This window comes from Hyperoodon ampullatus, assembly GCF_949752795.1.
Source record: "Hyperoodon ampullatus genome assembly, chromosome: 3".
NCBI lineage: Eukaryota > Metazoa > Chordata > Mammalia > Artiodactyla > Ziphiidae > Hyperoodon > Hyperoodon ampullatus.
The window spans coordinates 49,624,951-49,645,268 of record NC_136916.1 but is presented as its reverse complement, the minus strand read 5'-3'; the positions used below and the strand labels follow the sequence as shown (position 1 = coordinate 49,645,268).

The window sequence follows — 20,318 nt, the reverse complement described above, 5'->3', positions numbered from 1 at the left end:
TCAAAATCCAAACCCAAATAAATGTAAGAGGTTTTACCCTTAAAAAAAATCTGTTTAGTATTGGAAGAGTACTCTCAAAACTCACAAAATGTTTTTCCATCACTCACAATTCAGTTAATAAGAAACTGCCCCCAGAATGTTTGACGTGAATAAGTTTAGGATTGTAGGTCTGAGAAGGGTCATCTTGGGACCACACTTGACTCAGATCATCCCAGACAAGGGAATTTGTTTGTAGCAGTGTCCAAAATAAGCAGTAAAAAGCATTTCTTTTGTCGCCTGCTCTGGAATCTCACAGTTGCATGCTAAAGTATGGACAACCATGCCTATCAGTGAGAAACTAATTCTCATCTCTTTTGGAGCCCCCATCCTGCCTGGCCCAGCTGTCTTTCCTCCCCTCTTTATCCTTGAAGAAAATCCAAGCACAAAAGAACCTAAGAGAACCAGTGTAGTATTTTGTTACTACTTATGCGCCAGCCGCCCGTGCAAAATCCTGGCCAGATCACCTGGAAAGCTCATTTGCCTCAGCTGTGTTGGCCACAGTCGGCTCAGACCAAATACCTGACCTTGAGCACAGCTCCCAACCTCTGTATGTGACAGTTTCTTCACCAATAAAATGAGGCAATTGGACCCCAATCCCTTACATCAGTACTTCTCATACTATCTATGGTGAAGGATCAAGGGCTTGGGGTTTTGTTTTGTTTTGTTTTGAGTTTTTGTGGGGTTTTTTACTTAATTTTTAATCCATCACAAACTATACTTTTGTAAGATATAATAAAAGTTACTAGAAGAATGGAATTTTTAAAGCATTCAAAATGTAAGCCAAAATTTCTTACTAGATTCAACAGACATGAGATATGTCTGTGAAACTGCTGTGAACGTTTCTAAATGCTCTTAATTTTTGAGCTTATTGATGGTGGGTGGGTCACGAGTGGCATGGAGCAGTCCATCTATGGGACCCCTTTTGAGTATCATGGCCCCAGAACACGTCCCAAGCTGGATGCCCTTCTGCTGTCCTTGGCAACCTTGGCAGCATGTGGGGTCTCACCAAGCTCCTTGTTTCTTTCATGAAGAAATTGACACTCAGAAAGGTCAAGTATCTCACTCAAGGTCAACACAGCTATCAGAGGCAGAGCCAAACCTGAACCCCGAGTCGCCTTATAAACTAAGGGTCATCCCACTGGTACCAAAGAGCTCTTCTCTTAATTCGGATGGAAGAGGTTTGCTTTATGGTGGGTTCACCAAAAGCGTGCCTTGGGGAGCCTTGTTCCCCTTCACTCTTCCCCAAATCTGTCAGTGGGAGAAGGGATAAGGGCTTCTTCATACATAGCTTGGAATGACAGTGCCGCTTTCAGCCAAGGCGCACGGTTTGGAGCCCAGCACCAGAGTCTGTTACTTACCAGATAATGTGATCTTGACCAGGAGCAGTTTGGCTAAGACAGCTTGCTCCCTCCAGATTAATCCAACCAATGGCCACATCTCCCCTGCCTGTGTGGAGTGCTCCCTTCACCTCCCACAGCAGGCTCCTGCAGAGGACACCCCGGACTGACCCCTTGAAAATGGATGTCCAGCTGTTTAAACAGCTGCCTGCCAGCCCTCTTGAATCACAATGTCATCATTTTTCTTAGACCCAAGAATGTGCCTCCCAACTAGTTGCAGACTTACCTTTCTTTGACCATTGGCTTCAAAACCCCTGAACATCTGGTGGTTCTAAAGTCAAGATCAACAAGCATGCATGAGCATCTGCTATGTTCCAGGCATTGGCCGGGCAGTGTACAATGTCTTGGGCTCTATTCCTCGCAAAATATGAGCAGTTATGCCCTTCCTTATTTCAGAAGGGGAAACTGAGGCCTGGCAAAGCTAAGTGACTCACTCTTGGCTAACGGGCTGAAAAAAATTTGGAGAGCCTTTAGCATAGGATCAGAAATTTTCTGCTTTGTTTTCTCCTCTTTCCCACTTTCTAGGCTACCATCAGAATGGAGTCATTAAAAACCAGTTTGTGCCGCATCCCCACGTTGCTGGAAACCAGAGGTCAACTCAGAAGAGCCTGTGCCCTTCTATGGCTCGCCCACCCTTACCGCGACAACAGTCCGTTGGCTCAGACAGAGTGTCACAGACGCCGGAGAGCTTGGATTTCCTCAAGGTCCCAGACCAGGGTGCTGCAGGGTAAGAGCCCCACCTCCCATGGGTGAAACTCACGACCTCCATCTCCACCAGCCACACCAAGGCTCAAGGATTTGGGGGGCCATCCACACATGATTCTCAAGGTCGGTTTTCCACCCATGTGTGTTGTCATCCAGCCCCAAGGCTGTGAGGCCCTCGGTTGCCATTTTCTAAAAGTACAGGCAAGTTGATCCCACACACCTCATTCTCCAGAGAGGCCTTATCTCGGAAACATCAGAAGAGGGGTCCCCTTCCACCCTGAGATCTGATCGCTCTGTGACCTTTTTTGCTCTCTGGGATGGCTAAGGAATAATGGGGGTTTCTATTTGTGTCTGTGCCTGAAGTTGCGTAAACACAACAGCTCAAAGAGTCACTAGAAACATAAAGAATACCATCCCAGCATTCTATGAGATGCAGCTGTTTGGTTATGAGGACAAATCTTCAGAGCTTTAAAATGAGACCCTCTCTGCCTTTCTATAACAGAAAATGAAGAGGGGAAGAAAAGAAACCAAGGCTTTTTAGTTGGAGGAAGTAAAGATTCCTGGAACTCTGTGTAGATATTCAGTTATCAGTGTAGGAAGGGGGTTTGCTGGGTCCTGTGGAGTCACCAGGCATATCACTAGGGCCAACTTCAAGACGAGTGAACTCTGCCAGGGGATAGATTTTGGCACCAGTAAACAAAAGAACATTCCAGTAGCCCAAAGGTGAACTACCCTAGGATGTAAGGAGCACCTTGTCCCTGAAAGTATTCAGGCACAGGCTGGATGGAAATCACCAGGCTGGAGTATTATAGAGTGATGGTGTCACATAGCAGATAAGGATGAGAATCCTGTTTCAGCCCCTGTTACCTGTCTAACATTGGACCTGCTCCTAACCCTCTCTGAGTTTTATTTTGCTTATCTGTACACTGAGTTAATACCACCAAGCTTGCAGGGTTGCTGGGGGCGGGTGGGGGACGAGAGAAAATCTACATAAAACACCTACCATGGTTCCAGGCATGTAGGAGGCTACTCAGTCAGCTGTAGCTCGATGACGATGATGGTGGTGATGAAGCAATCATTATCTCATGGTGGATGAGCTAGTGACTTTTGAGGAATCTTCTGACTCTGCATGATTCTCAGTAGTTCTCTCTGCCTAACCCAATTGTGGGGTTACTGCAGCCCACTCTTCCCCTCCCTCCTGCCCACTTCCATTTACTATTCTCACCATATCTATAGAATAATAAAGGACTTTCAAGTATGATCAGGAGACTTGTGTACAAAATAGGGTAGTGCTGGGTGAGAGGCAACAGCTCCTTCCTCTGGGTGGGCAGCCAGGCACCCATTCACCTCCAGGCCTTCTCAAAGACCGCAGAGCTCTTAGGAACTTTTCCAGATGTCACCAGGTTCTTTCCTGGTGTTCCTTTTCCCCTAGCAAGTCTTACCTCATTTGGGCTACAGAGAGGAAAGCACCTTGGTTTTATACAAATGGCCATCAGGAGAGTGGCTGCCACTTTCTATTAGATCTCTCTCTGTGCTCCCCCAACTCTTGCATAAGTAGCTCTATCCCACCAATTCTAATGATCATGGTTTACCTGATTGGCTTGGTCTAAAGAGGAAGTTCTCACACTTTAATGTACACCAGAATCACCTGGAGAACCTCCTGGCCCACCTCCAGTATTTCTGATTCAGTAGGACCAGGGTAGGGGCCAAGAATTTGCATTTCTACCAAGTTCTGAAATGACGGTGATGCTGTTGATCCAGGGAGCACATTTTGAAAACCACTTGTCAAATCATTCTGATGAAACCAGGGAAGTTTTGTATGAAGGTGAATTGGAAGGGTGCTGTTGAGGCAACCGGAGCCTTACTCCATAACCCAGGCCTATACTATTCAAATGGACGGAAGAAACTAAAATAATCCAACAAGACTTCCTGGGCCCAGTTTGATTTCCCGAAGTAGGCAGGGGTTTAAAACCAGTCAGCAGAATGCACCAAATCTCTTAGCTCTGTCTGCTAGCTTCCTACTTGCTTTGGTTTTGGCAAGCAAAACCATCGTTCCAGCCTGCTTTGCAAGTTACAGACTTGCACACCAGCCAGCTGGGAGCATCCGTCAGCCAAAAAGCAGGCAATTTAGGAACATTGTGTCTTAACCGAGGCTGCTCCCTTCCAGCCCTCAGCTGCGCTGTTCCCTATTTAAGTCTTATCACACCCTTTGCCACCTTTAGGCCAAAAGATCAGGCATATGTGACGCTATTTTGGCAGTGGCTGTGAGGCTGGAAGGAGAGGGAACCTTCACAACCATCTACTAGGCAGTAATATCTTCCTGTATGTAAAACTTGTGTATAAAACTCGTATGAGGCACACTGAGTCCTGTAGCTACAAGAATCCCAGCCAGCCTCCTCTTTGTACACTTAAATCTGCTGTGATGCAAATATTCCTTAAGAAATCATACTCTGATCAAAAGGCTGAGCTTTTTCTTCGTATTTATTTTCTAAAACACATAAAGTCAAAGTTAAAATAATTTCTAATGTGGCCAGAGACTTTAGACAAGCATTTCAGGGGCCTCGTGGTTACCTACATTCAACAGTTCTTCTTTGCCAAGAAAACATGAATTCCATTTATTCCGTGGGACGTTGCTGGAGCAAACAGGGACCTTTGGGGTCCCGAGCTTGTACGTTTCCACAGAGACGAAAGTTCCTGTTCACATTACAGTCCCAAATAGTGCCCTTGAATTTACCAACCTATAAAAGGGAGATTACCACCAAGTCTCCTTGGACTTTCAACTCTTGGGTTCATCTTTCCTTTCCCTCTCCCACCCTCAATGCACTTTTCTTTATAGACATATTTAGCATAAGCAGTCATCTCTTTTGGATCATGCAATGTGGATAAAATCAAATGGTGTAATTAGCACCTCAAGTTAATTCAGGAACGTCTTTGTCAGTTTATTTCGGGTTCAGTCGGTTTGGGTTTTATGTTTTTTGGATTTTTTGTTTTGCTTTTGGAGAGAACATGAAGCCTTCACTAAATTAATGACCACCCCAACTGGATTCTTTACCCTTGCCATGCCATGTTTGTTGTCATTGTCATTATTATCATTGACCAAGAAAACTAAGATGTAGAAGGAATCATAATCTTGTAGTCCTTGAACATACCTTTTGAAGTCTGATTCAGGTTCAAGATCTCCCTGAGTCTCAGGGAAAGAGAACAGGTAAAGCAAGAATCCATATAAATAGTTCATTCATCAGCCTTTGCTCTGGCTTCACAGGAACACTTGATTTGCCAGTCAAGTGTGCTTTATATTTTCCCTCCTATAACTGAGATGTACATAATCTACCTCCAGTTCATTACTGGAGGCATTAAAACCCAGACTGGAAATGTTTTTTCTGTTGGCCTTTTTAATCCCGTGGTCCATTTCATGGGAGGACAACTTTAGGAAATTTCAAGATACTCCAGAGATTAATCCAACTAGAAGTTGGAGAAACAGAAAAATATTGAAAGTGCTCAGTGGTAGGGCTTCTGGCCATGCCACAAAAGAAGGATCGATAGAAAAATTTAAATGCTGCCTGTGTGTCTCTTGACAGGATTCTCCTAATGGAGCCATATTTTTCAAGGAGCTTAAAATTTCCAACAAGTGTCCAATAGCAATATTTCTTAACCCATAATCTGCAGGAGCCGCAGCCATATCCTGGCCCAGGCAGACACGAAGCTTAGGAATTCCTGGCATCCGTTCCCAAATTTCCAGTAATGTTTATAGATTCAACCTTTTGGAACAGAGCATATTTTAAAGAGCCAATGAAATAAAATGCCATTATTTTCCTTCTTGGAATTTCAAGACATAAATTTCACATCTGCAGAACAAAGACGTGATATTTGAAAGCTTAATCCCAGCTCACCCTGTCGTAGATGAGGCACACCCGGGTGTCCCAGAGGTGTGGAGACTGCAGAGAAGTTCACAGAAGGTGGCCTGGCCACGTGCAGAGAGCACAGATTCACACTGGCAAGGACTGGGTATGAGTCCCGGGTCACTTGTTCCTTCCTTCATTGATTCATGCATTGAATATTTACTGAACCATGTGCCTTCTGTGTGCCACGTGCTGGCCACATGGATTGTTTCACTGATTACCAGCTGACACCCTCGTGTATGTCACTTAATCCTCCTACACCTTGGTTTCCTTACCTATACTGTATAATAGAGCTAATAATCAGAAATGTAAAACCCAATCAGGGTTTCAGGAAGATTAAATAAGGGCTTTGTAAACTATAAAGCACAATGCAACTTGAAAGTTTATTTATATTTATTTTATGACTGTTATTCATGTGGTTTGGTCTTGCAGGGAAATATTAATATTTTACCAGGATTGAGAAGTGGGTGTCCCCTGGCCCAGTGGCTTTACCCTCAAGAGCTCAAACCTCTGGCCTGCATAGAGCTCTAGACGCCATGAGGAGCTAAGCTTCAGGCATTGCTGGCTTTAAAGGGGGGGGAATGGGCAGCCTAGCGAAGCCAAGACAAGGGGACGAGTCAGGGAGACACCCTCTCCCCATCCCGCTTCCCTGACACACACACATCTAATAGCCATGCTGCTCTCTGTGGGCTCAGAGCAACAGCAGAACACAGAGCTGAGAGGTAATATTGCAACAGACACTAGCTGCATTTCAATAACTAAAGTCCAAAACTCCTTCTCCTGCTTTACTATTCCACAGTCTTTTTCTAGTTAAACCTCTTTTGCTCCAATCACTATAACAACCTACATCCCAGGAACAGAGCAAATGAACAATCCCTGACTTTACAGCGCTTTGTTGTCATTGATGTCACTTGGCGTTTTGTGTTCTTGTGGGCTTCTGGCCTCTTGTGAGACCAGGCAGCTGTCCACGAGGGCTCAGAGCTCGGTCGGCATCCTGATGTCTCAGGGCGAAGGCACCACTTGGTCTTCCCAGGCACTAAAACAGGGCTTTTCTAGCAGTGCAGGTTTTCACAAAGCAAACTGGGTATAATGTGCTTGATTACTCAGGAAACTTTGTGGTGTGGGTTATAATGTGACTGCATTAGATGTTTAATTCTCTACTCAGAAAAAGACCTGCTGTAAAAGCAAGGTGCTGTAGCCGAGCTTCTTCATGTGTTTCTTTTCTTAATGAAGAATAGACACAATAAAGTGGTAAATGTGTACAATCCCTTGGTATCCACAGGGGATTGGTTCACACACACACACACACACACACACACACACGCCAGATACAAAAATCCATTCATGCTCAAGTCCCTTATATAATATGGCATAGTATTTGGCATAGTATTTGCATATAACCTATGCACATCCTCCTGTGTACTATAAATCATCTCTAGGTTACTTATAGAATACAACGTAAATGTTACGTAAATAGTTGCCCTGCCCAGCAAATTCTAGTTTTGCTTTTTAGAGCTTTCTGGAATTTTTTTTCGGAATATTTTCCAATCTCAGTTGGTTAAATCTGTATCTGGGATGCAGAACCCATGGATGTGAAGGGCCAAGTGTACAGATTACCTTGAAATGATGGGTCACATAGTAACAGGAAAACTAAATTACACTGTGCCAGAGTTACATATAATGAAACAACTGGATTTGCTCTGTGATGCAGGGTTTTATAACTGTATACCAGTGGCAACAGGAAAAATAACTTTGTCGTTGTGAGTCTGAAATTCTTACTCCTGCCCCCGTTATCCCAATGAAATAGTTGTTTTCAATCATGGGAGGTTTATTTGGGATACAAATGTCATAAAATGTGAGCACTACCCAAATTATCTAACTCCTGCATATCCATTACAAAAGAAATCTAGGCAAAGCACTTTTAATGAGTGAAAGTGAGTTATCATGAGGGTAGTGGCGGGACAGCAAGCGGTGTGCCGTGAACAGCTAGCTCTCTGGGGATGGAAAGGCGGGAGCTGTAACATTTGTCAGTTTCTGCTCACTGTGGCCGATTTCAAGCTACCAGGGTGACTACCCCTGGTCCCAGAGCTGGGGGGAGATGTACAGTCTCCCACTGTCCTATGGTGTTCCCACCACAGGTAGGCAGCAGACATTAATAACTTCAAGAGCATGGAGAGGTGTAAAATGTGGTAAGGTAATTAGGTAGGGTCAGATTATGAGTATTTGTTGCCTTTGCTTTTAATAAATTTATTCAGTTAAATGTGTTCAATTTCATCTTTAATAATGACTGTTTAATAACTGACCACAAAACTCCTGAAAGCGTAACAACCCTCTCTCACAGGCTGGGCTGAGCCAGTGCCTGCTCCCTGGGCACGGGGGTCTTGTTTGCTGTGTAAGAAAATCTCAATCCCTCTTTCTTGGCTGTAAGTGGAGTCAACCAGCACCTAAAAGACCTTGATAATTTCTGGCAGCTGGTAGAAAGCCATCCTCTCTCCTCATTATTGACTGCACAGGATCGCCACCTAGTGGTGGAAGGAGATTGGATTGAAGGCTGAGTCTGTCAAACAGAGCTGGGAAAATGGCTGTTCTTGCAGGCTGATTCCTGTGGTGCTTTCCAGATCCACAGTATGGTGAATGGAGAGAGTGATCGCCCCATCGGGTCAGGCTTCCTGTGTCCCATGGTACATCTGACTGTAGGGATCTTGTTGAGAACACTCTGTAAAGCCTTCTTAGAATTAGAAGAAGGGCCTGGGCCATTGCCGGAATTCCCTCTTTTTACCCCGTGAAGACACTGATCCCTAAAGAGGTGAAGTGATGACCCCAAGTCACATGCCAGCGGGTGTCAGAACTGGGCCTCAAACCCAGTGCACTGACTCTGACTCTTAAGCCACTGTCCCTTCTGCTACTCCCTCAGAACATGCAGGTTGAGGCCACACAGTCTTCCTGTGCCTGGCGCCAGGTCCAGGGTCTACAGTGGTGAGAACAGCCGCCCGCATGGAATCTACTGCCCTGCCAGGGAGTCAGCTGGTACAGGCCCCTGTCCCACTGCATTGACCCCCTGCTCTGAGCAGGTGCAGGCTACCAGAGGATGCTGCCCGGGGTGAAACAAGACCCAAAGGCTGAGCAGGAGTTAGCAGCGATGGTTAGGGGGTGGGGAGCATGGCCAGACCATGGGGCCAGAAAGGTCAGTGTGGCTGGAGCTCTGGGAGCCTGCTACGTATGCATCGTGCCATCCACTGATGAAGCCAGCAGGAAATTCCAGGAACCTAGGTCAGTCATTTCGCGGGAATTGTTATGAGGTTAAATGAGGCAACATCTGAAAATGCCCAGCACAGTACCTTGCCCAGAGCTCCAGGCAGGGGTTCCCAGACCACACCCCATCTGTCAACACTCACAAGAAGAGTGAGGACATGCTTAGATGTGAGAATGAGGCAGGAGTGACCAGTGAGAAGGCGGGCTTTGCTGTAACTGGCTCACTTTGCGAAGGTGCTGCCCTACTGGAGCAGTTGTACCCTTTCCTGGTTACAGAGGACATTTAAAAAGGAAGAAGCCAGACAGTGGTTACCTTGGGATTGTCTAAGCAGCCCCTTTCCTGATGCAAAATGCAGAGCTGTTCTCCACCTCCACGTCCATTCGCCATCAAACACAGTCCCCCAGTCCACACTCTGCTCCCCAGCAAACAACACCCCATCTCAAAGCTACCTGGAATCTCCCCTCTCCCAACTGTGGAGTGCTGTGAGCCCCATTCAGCCAAGGGATAAATGACCAGATGACTTTACACTGCATGGTAGCAGTTGTCCAGGGACAATCAAGCCAACTGTTGCCAAGAGTTTACTGTACATGGGAACCCAAATCCCCCAGTAATCCCTGAGGTTTTACTTTTGATTGGTTTTACTGAGGAAGTAGGCTCTGATGCCTTAGGATCAAAGGCCATGAAGCGGCTGTGTTCACACAGGTGTTTAAATGGTCCCCTCACCTCCATCCTCTCCACTATGTCCCGTATCCTGGGTGGGACACTCAGCAGCTGCTTGTGTACAATCTGGCTGAGCTCACTCTGGGTATCAGGAGTGCACTTCAGAGCCCAAAGAGGCCCATGCAATTTACTTTCTTTTTTTTAAAGCAGCTTTTTTGAGATATAATTTACATACCATAAAATCAGCCCATTCAAAGTACAATACAATTCAACAGGGACTTCCCTCATGGTCCAGTGGTTAAGGCTCTGCACTTCCACTGCAGGGGGCACGGGTTTGATCCCGTGTCGGGGAACTAAGATCCCACATGCCTCATGGCGCAGCCAAAAAAAAGTACAATTCAACAGCTTTTAGTATAGTCACAGAGTTGTGCAACCATCATCATAATCTAACTTAGGAAGATTTTCATTATCCCCAAAAGAACCCTTCTTCCCCTTAGCAGTCATTCCCCCATCCCCCGGCCCTACGCAACCACTAATCTACTTTCTGTCAGTATAGATAAGCCGTTTCCGGACATTTCATATAAATAGGATCATCCTTCTTTTGTTAAATTTACTCCTAAGTATTATATTCTCTTTGTGTTATTATTATTATTTTTTTTAGTTTCTGCTTTATAACAAAGTGAATCAGTCATACATATACATCTGTTCCCACATTCCTTCCCTCATGCATCTCCCTCCCTCCCACCCTCCCCATCCCACCCCTCCAGGCGGTCACAAAGCACCGAGCTGATCTCCCTGTGCTCTGCGGCTGCTTCCCACTATCTATCTACCTTACGTTTGGTAGTGTATATATGTCCATGCCTCTCTTTCGCTCTCTTTGTGTATTGTAAATGAAATTGTTTTCTCAATTGCATTTCTGAATTGTTCATTGCTAGTGCATAGAAATAGAGCTGATTATTTTTTTATTATTTATATTTTGGCTGTGTTGGGACTTTGTTGCTGCACATGGGCTTTCTCTAGTTGCAGCGAGTGGAGGCTACTCTTGGTTGTGGTGCGCGGGCTTCTCATTGCACTGGCTTCTCTTTGTCGCGGAGCATGGGCTCTAGGCGCGCAGGCTTCAGTAGTTGCAGCACACAGGCTCAGTAGTTGTGGCATGCGGGCCCTAGAGCACGTGGACATCAGTGGTTGCGGCTTGTGGGCTCAGTAGTTGTGGTGCACAGGCTTAGTTTCTCCGCAGCATGTGGGATCTTCTCGGACCAGGGCTCGAACCCGTGTCCCCTGCATTGGCAGGAGGATTCTTAACCACCGTGCCACCAGGGAAGTCCCCAGATAATTTTTATATATTGATCTTGTGTTCTGTAATCTTGCTGAATCTTTTTATTCTAATAGTTTTTTTTTTTAGTGTATTTCTTAGGATTTTCTATGTGCCAGATCATCTCATCTGCAAATAGAGGTATTTTCACTTCTTTTCTAATCTGTATGACTTTTATTATTCTTGACTAATGGCTCTGGCTAGAGCTTCCAGTGGGTATTGAACAGAAGTGGTGAGCTAACACCTGTGTTTTGTTCCTGATCTTAGGGGGAAAGTATATTTGTCACCAGCAAATATGATGTAGGCTAGGAGTATGTGGACAGGGGTCCTAACCCCAACCAGGGGTCAGACTTCCATGAAGAGAGTTAGGAAGATGCCAGTGTGGCCTGCAGCAGGATGGGAGGCTGGGAGCCAGCAGTGCCACACTTGACAGGGACTTTGTAGGCCAAGAGCAGAGAGAAGCTGTTAGAAGGATTTTCAGTGGAGGGTGAGGTAAACTAATAAATGCTGAGCTGGGGTGATGTTCAGGGAGCCTTGAAAGGAAGCAACTGGCAAGAAAGACATGAAGAGGGAGGAACTGGGTGACCTCCATCAAAGATGGAGGCAGATGGGCAGAGGAGCGAGCAGGGAGACTCTCGGGAAGGCTGCAGGCAGGATGGCCCCTCTTTTCAGAGGATCATCCAGCTTTGCCTCCATGCTAAGAGGCCCCCCTGCCCAGAGAATGCACCTAAGTCCCAATACTCTTGGGCTCCAGACACCCCATCAACCTGTATTCTCCCCTGGACATAAGAGAGGCCAACTCTTCATCTATGAATATTGGGTGAGTGTATGTGTGTGCACACACGTAAGCCTGGACACACACGTGTGCATATATGCACGTACCCTCCCAACCCTGTTCCCTGGAACTGCCAGAGTGGAGGCTTCCTCCCTCCCAGGGTGTTCTAATGCACACACCACAGCCCCAGCCCCTCCATCCCTTGTTACTGGGAAATCAGATGACTTCTGGTATCCAGGCTAATGGCTCTTATTAACCAAATGCTGACACATCCCTAATATATAGGTTGCTTAATTAAAAACCTGCTTGTCCAGCCAGCTTTCAGAGAAGCAAGCACTTCCCAAGCAGGGAATGGGGATTTCCAATAGACTAGAAAGGAAATGATGTCATGCTAATGAACTATACAATGCTTTTCCTCTTCCATGAAAGAAAGCATCTGGTGGGGGTGGGAAGGTGGGGACAGGGTTGATCTGAGAAGAGTGGAGCCTGAGTTACCTTGGGGTTTGCTCCCTCCTACTCGGGGAACCCCCCACCCCTGCTGGGGACAGCTAGCAGACAGTAACCCCTCACCCCCAGCCAACCCCCTAGTGATCCGACTTGCTCATCAGCAGCCAGCAGCATCTATTATCACAGGACCTCAGCAAGGACAATGAGGCTCTGGCCTCTTTAGAGCACAGCTCAAAACTGGGTGTGCTTTTTCCTTCCAGAGCTCAAGCCCCAGGAAATACCCTCCCCTTTCCTCCCACCTCCCACAGGTGTTAACAGGCCCAGCCAGACCTAACAGCCAGCCCCACAACGTTGAGTTCAGCCCAGGCCCTCTTAGAAGAAATCTTAAGTTTCTTTCGTAAGTGAATGAATGTAGGCTTCACTTTGGTTAGTCCTTAAGGTAAGAGGGAGGGGGACTGTTTGCTATATTTCTATTTCCTAAATGCATTCTCTAAATGCTTTTCATGAACATATTTAATAAATGGTTGTTCCAGATATGTTTAAATATCTCACTGACTAGGACCAACCTAGAGTTACATGCCTTTGAGACAATGTATGAATGGTGACTGGAGGCTACACAGGTTGTAGAAAGAATACATTTAAAGCTAGAAGACCTAGATTAGGGTCTCAAGCTGGAGATATTTTTGATGATCATGACCAGGGAGGGGAGGTGCTACTGGCATCCCAGGGGTAAAGGCGAGAGATGTTGCTTAACACCCTACAGTGCACAGAACAGCCTCCGCAGCAAAGTGTCCGTAGTGCTGATGTTGAGAAATTACTTTGGATAAACTTTTGCACAAGAACATTCATAGCAGCACTTTTTTGTAATGAAATTGGAATCATCCCAAATGACCATCAACAATGTACTGGATAAGTAAATTGTGACATATTCATGCAATGGAATAGTAAGTAGAAAGCAATGAGAATGAATGAATCAAACTACATGCATCAACAGTGTTCATTTCAAAAATGGAGTGAATGAGGGGATTCCCTGGCAGTCCAGTGGTTAGGACTCGGTGCTTTCAGTGCCGTGGCCCATGTTCAATCCCTGGTCAGGGAACTAAGATCCCAGAAGCCACACAGTGTGGCTGGGGAAAAAAAATGGAGCAAGTGATAGTGGCATGTGATTCATTTCATATAGTTAAAAAACAGACAAACTACAAGTGTCATTTAGGGATACTTATGTGCATGGTAAAACTACAAAGCAAAGCAGAATTATTAATACAAAATGCAAGCTAGGGGTTCATTCTGGGAGGGATTTCAGTTGAGGAGAGGCACCTGTAGGCTTCTATGGCAAAGTTCTGTTTCAAAGGTTGAGGAAGGGGGATAGATACATGACTATTTATTTTATTATCATTTAGATGTATAAATATGTTTTATAAACTTTGGTAGGAATATGTGTCTTGTTCACATTTCCTTCTATGCTGGGAACACAGCAACAGAGGCTAATGTTTATGAAGAGCTAGCTACGTGCTTTTGCAATGACCTTGTCAGGGAGGGTGTTTTACTCTCCGAGAAAGTTTAGGAAGTGACATGTCCTTCTAAGGATAGGGCTGGACTTGAACTTGAGCTGGCCAGTGCTGGCCCCATGCTCCAAACTACCATGTGGTGCTGCTGCCTCCTGTTGGGTCCCTTCTCACCTGCCTCCACTCTTTCCACAGGGTCCGGAGACAAACCACCAGCCGGCCTCCCCCAGCAGGGGGCAGACCCAAGCCCCAGCCCAAGCCCAAGCCTCAGGTGCCACAGTGCAAGGCTCTGTATGCCTATGATGCTCAGGACACAGACGAACTCAGCTTCAATGCCAATGACATTATCGATATTATCAAAGAAGGTAAGTGCATGGCTGGCTGGGACAGCCTCCAAAAAGCATATGGTTATATTGCTATAAAAACTAGTATAAATGTGAAAGGAATTTATGGGCTCCTCTCACTGAAACTTGCAGAGGTAGGTCAGGTTTCAGGCTGATCAAGACTCCAGCTTCATTTAAAAAAAATACTTCTTTCAGCTCTGCCCTCTTCTTTGTATCTGTTCCCTCCTCAGGCTGTTTTTCCTCATGGTAGCAAAAAGGCTGCATCAGTTCCAGGCCAACGGATCAAACCATCTCTGAAATCTGCTTTACCTCTGAAACTTCTCTTAGCCATTGGACAAAAGTCCCAGCTTTCCCTCAGATTGGACCAAATTGGTCATGTGCCCATTCCTGAGTCAATCTCTGTAGCAAGGCAAAGGCTGTACCCCAAGTGGGTTAGACCTGGCAGGGACTGTCTGAGGTAATGGGAGTTAGGCCTCTCCCACCCAGATTTTATGGCCTCCTCCTAATGAAGGTAGATGGAATGGAAGCCAGGGAGACAACTTGTAACATCTATTATAAAAGTGGTCTGTGGTCTTGGCTGAATACTTTATTAATTTGGTAAAGATGATAAGTTAGAATATAATATACATATAATCAAACATTATTCCTTATGGAAGCATAAAAAACAAAGATAACTCTTAACTTAGGGTGTTAGAAAAAGCCTCATGAATGAAATGGCATTTGTGGTGAGGGATGGGAAGACTGACAGAGAGAGGAGCCATGGAGGCTAGAAAGAGTGGGTCCTTTTAGGAAAATGAGCCGACACTCAACCCAGGTGCAGAACCCCTGAGGAGAGGTCATGGGGGATGAGAGGAAGCCAGAGTGGCCTGGTCCTAGGGGCCCTGGGTGTCAGGCTCAAGGCAAGTTGTCAAGACAGAGTAGAGCCATCCAAGGTGTATGAGCAGAGCAAGGACAACCTGAGTGGACAGTGGTCCATGGCAGGGCTAGCTTTTGGGAAGAGGTAGCCAAGGGCAGTTCTAGGAATCACCTGGGCTTACTCCCAGGAGAATTCCAGGTCCCCAGACCAACCTCCTTCTAAACGTTCTCCGGGTGCTCTTTTTATCTCCTTCAGCCATCTGGTTTTCTACAGGTGTTAATATTTTAAGTCATTTAGTATCCTTCTTCAAAAGTTGGAATAAAAAAAGTACTGAAATAAACTCTTAGTAATACAAACAGGATTTTTATCACCAGCTTTGTTTAGCAAAAATATGGGAAATGACCTAATATCCAGTGACGGGGATTAGTTTAATAAGCTTTGCTATATCCATTCAGTAAACTTTTTTTTTTTTTTTTTTTTGCGGTATGCGGGCCTCTCACTGTTGTGGCCTCTCCCGTTGCGGAGCACAGGCTCCGGACGCGCAGGCTCAGCGGCCGTGGCTCACGGGCCTAGCCGCTCCGCAGCATGTGGGATCTTCCCGGACTGGGGCACGAACCCGTGTCCCCTGCATCGGCAGGCGGACTCTCAACCACTGCGCCACCAGGGAAGCCCCATTCAGTAAACTTTGATGCAAAAATTTTTATGTTAAAGATAATGATGCAAAAGTAATACATTATTGAAATGGAAAAATGTTCATGGAGAAAAGGAAAAAGTTAGGTTAGCGACTGTGGACTACAGTCTCATTTTTGTAAAAATATAAAACACATGGAGTAGAAAAATGTTTTCTAAAAAGACTTTTTTTTTTTTTTTTTTTTTTTTGCGGTACGCGGGCTTCTCACTGCTGTGGCCTCTCCCGTTGCGGAGCACAGGCTCCGGACGCGCAGGCTCAGCGGCCATGGCTCACGGGCCCAGCCGCTCCGCGGCATGTGGGATCTTCCCAGACCGGGGCACGAACCCACATCCCCTGCATCGGCAGGCGGACTCGCAACCACTGCGCCACCAGGGAAGCCCCTAAAAAGACATTTTTAAAAACAGAAAATGTTAAAGTGGTCTCCTTAAGTGTTAAACTTTAAGTATTACTTTCTTTTCACTTCTCAATATTTTCAGAATTTTCTAGAAATAACATGTACTGGATATAATTAAAACATATATTTGTGTAAAATGTAGAGTCCTAAAAGTTATCAAAACATGCTATAAATTATTGCTGTAATTTAAACAGTGTGGTGTGAGTGCAGGAATTGACATATAGATACAAAGGATAGAATAGCATTCAGAAGCAGACCCTGTGTGCATAGGTATTTAATAGATGATAAATGTGGCATTTGAAATCGGGAAAGGGTAGACAGTTACTTTCCATTTTGAAAAGAAAATAGTTTGATTTCTGCTTCATACACAAAATAAATATCAGATAAATTAAAGATCTAAAACTATATAATTAAATTACAAAAGTCTTAGAAGGAAACCTAGAATATTATATTACTCTTTGGGTGGGAAAAGTCTTCCTATGGAAGATGTCAAACTCAAAAACCATATGGGATTTAACCTCATAAAAAGGCTAAATTAAAACCTATATGGTGAATAGCACTGGGAACAAAGTTAAATTATGGAAAACAGACTAGGCAAAAATGTTTTACATATATAAATAGCTCTTCCATGTAAATAATACAAATAATCCAGCCCAAAAGTGGACAAAGGCTATTGAGGCAATCAGTGCACAGCAGAGCCTCCTTAACCATCAGGGAAGTGCAAAGCAAAGCATTTCACCTGTGATATCAGCAAAGATTAAAATATGAGAGGGACTTCCCTGGCGGTCCAGTGGTTAGGAGTCAGCGCTTTCACTGCCCGGGCCCCAGGTTCAATCCCTGGTCTGGGAACTAAGGTCCCGCAAGCTGTGGGATGAGGCCAAAAAAAAAAAAAGTGAGAGTTCACATTCCCTAATCCAAATCCTTCGAGTTAACTGAGTTTCAGAAATCAGAGATGGGAGCTTTTTTATAGTATGTAACACCCCTTGCGGGTCCCAGGGAAACAGCTTAGATCAGCCTCAGTATTTCTGCTGTGGAACCTAAGAGCATTCACATGCAATGGAAAGAGACATCATAAACAAGCCCATGTCGGTTCAGGTCAAGTTTTCCCATGAAATGAGTTACAGAAAACTTAATTTTCAGAACTTTCTGGATTTTGTCATTGCGAATAAAGTGTGGAGTGTAATATCTTTGGTTAGTCAGGGAAATAGGTACCTCCTTTCACTATTTACTGCTGGAATAGACTTTTAGGAAGGAAATTTAACAGTATTTATCAAAATTGTAAAATCCCCATATCAAAATGATTACTTTGGATTTATATATTAACCCCTTCCCCCAAGATAAGTCCCAAATAAATTAATATTTACATGTGTAAAAGAAGCATAAAAGTCCTAGAAGTAAGTATAGAAGAGTTTTCTTTTTTAATACTGTCAGTGTGGGAAAGGATTTCTAAGTGATAGAAAACTAAGAAGCTGTAAAATCATCTGATTCAACTGCTCAAATACTAAAATATCATAAAAATTTAATAAGAATTGGAAGAGGGATATTTGTAACTCATATGACAGATTCACTAGTATATAAAGAACTAATCAACAAGAGACCAGCAACCAATAGAAAAATAGGCAAATGATATGAACAGTGGAATATAAGCAGCTATAGAATACAGAAGCTCTTTATATACAGATATGAAATGATCTGTAGTATGTATTATTAAGGTTTAAAAAGTACAGAACATGTAGTATGCTATCACTTGTGTACAAAAGAAGTTTTTTTTGTTTGTTTGAATAAATGCCTTTTATAGACATGAAATATCTCTGGAAGAAAGTGCAAGAAATAGGTAATACTGCTTGCCCTCAAAGAAGGGATCTGGGTAGCTGTTTTCACTGTTAATCCTTTTGTACTTTTGCAAGTACACATGAAAGTATTACCTATTACAAAAAATAAATTAGATTTTCTTACAAAGGATACTAGAAGGTGCATATTCTTTGATCCAAGAATCTATCCTATAGAACTGCTTGCACGTGGGCATAAAGATATATGTGTGGACATTTATTGCATTAACAATGAAAAATTGGGGAACAAATGTCCATCAATAAGGGAATGTTATATAAAATTTGGTATGCAATGCAGCTGTTTAAAAAATGAGAGTCATGGAAAGATTATTGAGTATTGAAAAGCAAGATGCAGAATGGCCTGTTTAAAATGAATGTGTGTGTTTATAATCACAGAAAAATATATACCAAATTTCTGCTGAAGGGACTGGGATTAAGCTGGGAAGTAATTACGGTGAAGAGTTGCAAATCATTTCTTCCAGAAAGGCTGTGAGGTGGAGTGAGGAGTGTGAAAGATGCAGTGGGGGAATAGCCACTGTCAAAGAAAAGGGGGGAAGCAGGATTAGAGCCATCTGACCACAAGGCGACCTCACAGTCTGCTGGCCCAGCAGCTGCTCCAGAGCCGGGACTGCTCGCAGGGGAGGCTGGAAGGCTTAGGCCCCGAGAGAAGCAATGTCTCAAAGGCAGGGCAGATCCCACAGGGCCGAGAGCTGGAGACTGGCAGCAAAACCTCACATCTGGGCAGCGGGTTCTGCTGGAACGGGGCCTGAGTGGCGCATTTGCATGTCTAATTTTCATTAAAATTAAGAAGGGAAAGAACATGGATGGAGCCCTTTGCCCGTGGGATGCACCCACACGAGCAGAGTGCATCTGGCCTGGGCAGAAAGCCTTGCTCACCGTCACCTCCACCATCTGTGTCCCTGCAGATCCTTCTGGCTGGTGGACCGGGCGGCTACGAGGCAAGCAGGGCCTGTTCCCCAACAACTACGTGACCAAGATCTGAGGCGCACAGACTCTGATGCACAGGACGAAGGAACTTCAGGCACAGACAGGGGAGGGGACATTTGGGGGCTCTCCTTCTGATCCATAGTGAGCAATTGCTTCTGCAAGGCCTGGAGCTATTCTGGCATCTTGCCCATGGAGGACTTCCAAAAGCTGGGCTGGGGACAGGGAGTATCACTCCATAAATGATCCTAAAAGGTAGCCTATTCATAGGAACCCCGGAGGGCAAACCAAGCACCCACTCAGATTTATTTATTCTATTTAAACCTGGTGAGAGGACAGGTGAGGTCCACTCAGACCTTGCTGACTCTAACAAAATAGCACCTGCTCACTCACCAGGCCCAGGGAATGGCTGTAGGTGGCCACTGACAAGTGCCTTTAGTTGAAGAGCACATTTCTTTCATCCCTCTTTTCATTACCTGACGTACACATTCCTCGGCCACCTTCCCTCAGGGAAGACCCACTCTCTGCAGGTGGGGCTTGGCGTGAGCAGGCACTTCCCGTGCAAATGTCAAGGGCCCGCTGAGCCCGCAGGCGCAGTGGGTGCTGGTTTACACTTTGCTGGGCTGCAGGGGCTGAGGCTGGGCTGTCGGCCAGGCTTTCTCTGGGTCTTCAGTTGGAATGTGGCTGGCCCATGTTGGTTTTTGTGTTTAATGCTGTACCTATTACAAGAAGGATCTCTTTTTTTCGAGCTGTACATTTATAAAAACAGATCATATACTGTATATATAAAAACTCTCAAGATGATAGAAACATGTATGAATGTACTAAGTAGTATTCCACTGTACTTATTCATAAGATAGGATTTATTACAAAACTCACACCAGGTACTTACAGTTGTGCACTACTCCTTTTCAACTATAGAATCAGTGTTACTGCTTTCTAGCTCAATCCCTGCAAACCCTTCCCAACCCTCTCCTGTAGGTAATTTTCCTCTGCTGGCCCCCAACCCCGTGTCTCCTCCCCCTACCTCCTAAATAAAATAAAGGAATCAGTGAACCACCTTGTTCTTTCATGACGTCTGTCTGGCTTGGATTGTGTCCACTGCCACAAGAGAAGGTATGTTGAAGTCCTAACCCCTAGCACCTTACTTGGAAATAGGGTCTTTACAGAGGTAATCAAGTTAAAATGGGGTCATTACTGAGGGCCCTAATCCAGTACAACTGGTATCCTGATAAAAAGAGATTTGGACACAGATCAATCAACACAC

General features: G+C 44.9%; 1 protein-coding gene across 1 annotated transcript in view; it reads left to right on the top strand.

Annotated features, from left to right (window-relative positions):
* Positions 1 to 20,107, top strand: part of MYO1E (myosin IE) — a gene marked incomplete at its 5' end in the record, with an annotated part of 121,888 nt that extends 101,781 nt beyond the window's left edge. The window contains 3 exons of the mRNA XM_079699078.1: positions 1,962 to 2,163; positions 14,188 to 14,357; positions 19,033 to 20,107. Coding sequence (XP_079555204.1) covers positions 1,962 to 2,163; positions 14,188 to 14,357; positions 19,033 to 19,109 — 449 coding nt within the window. The 3' untranslated portion in view covers positions 19,110 to 20,107. The remainder of the gene's footprint in view (positions 1 to 1,961; positions 2,164 to 14,187; positions 14,358 to 19,032) is intronic.
* Between the last annotated feature and the right edge of the window lie 211 nt (positions 20,108 to 20,318).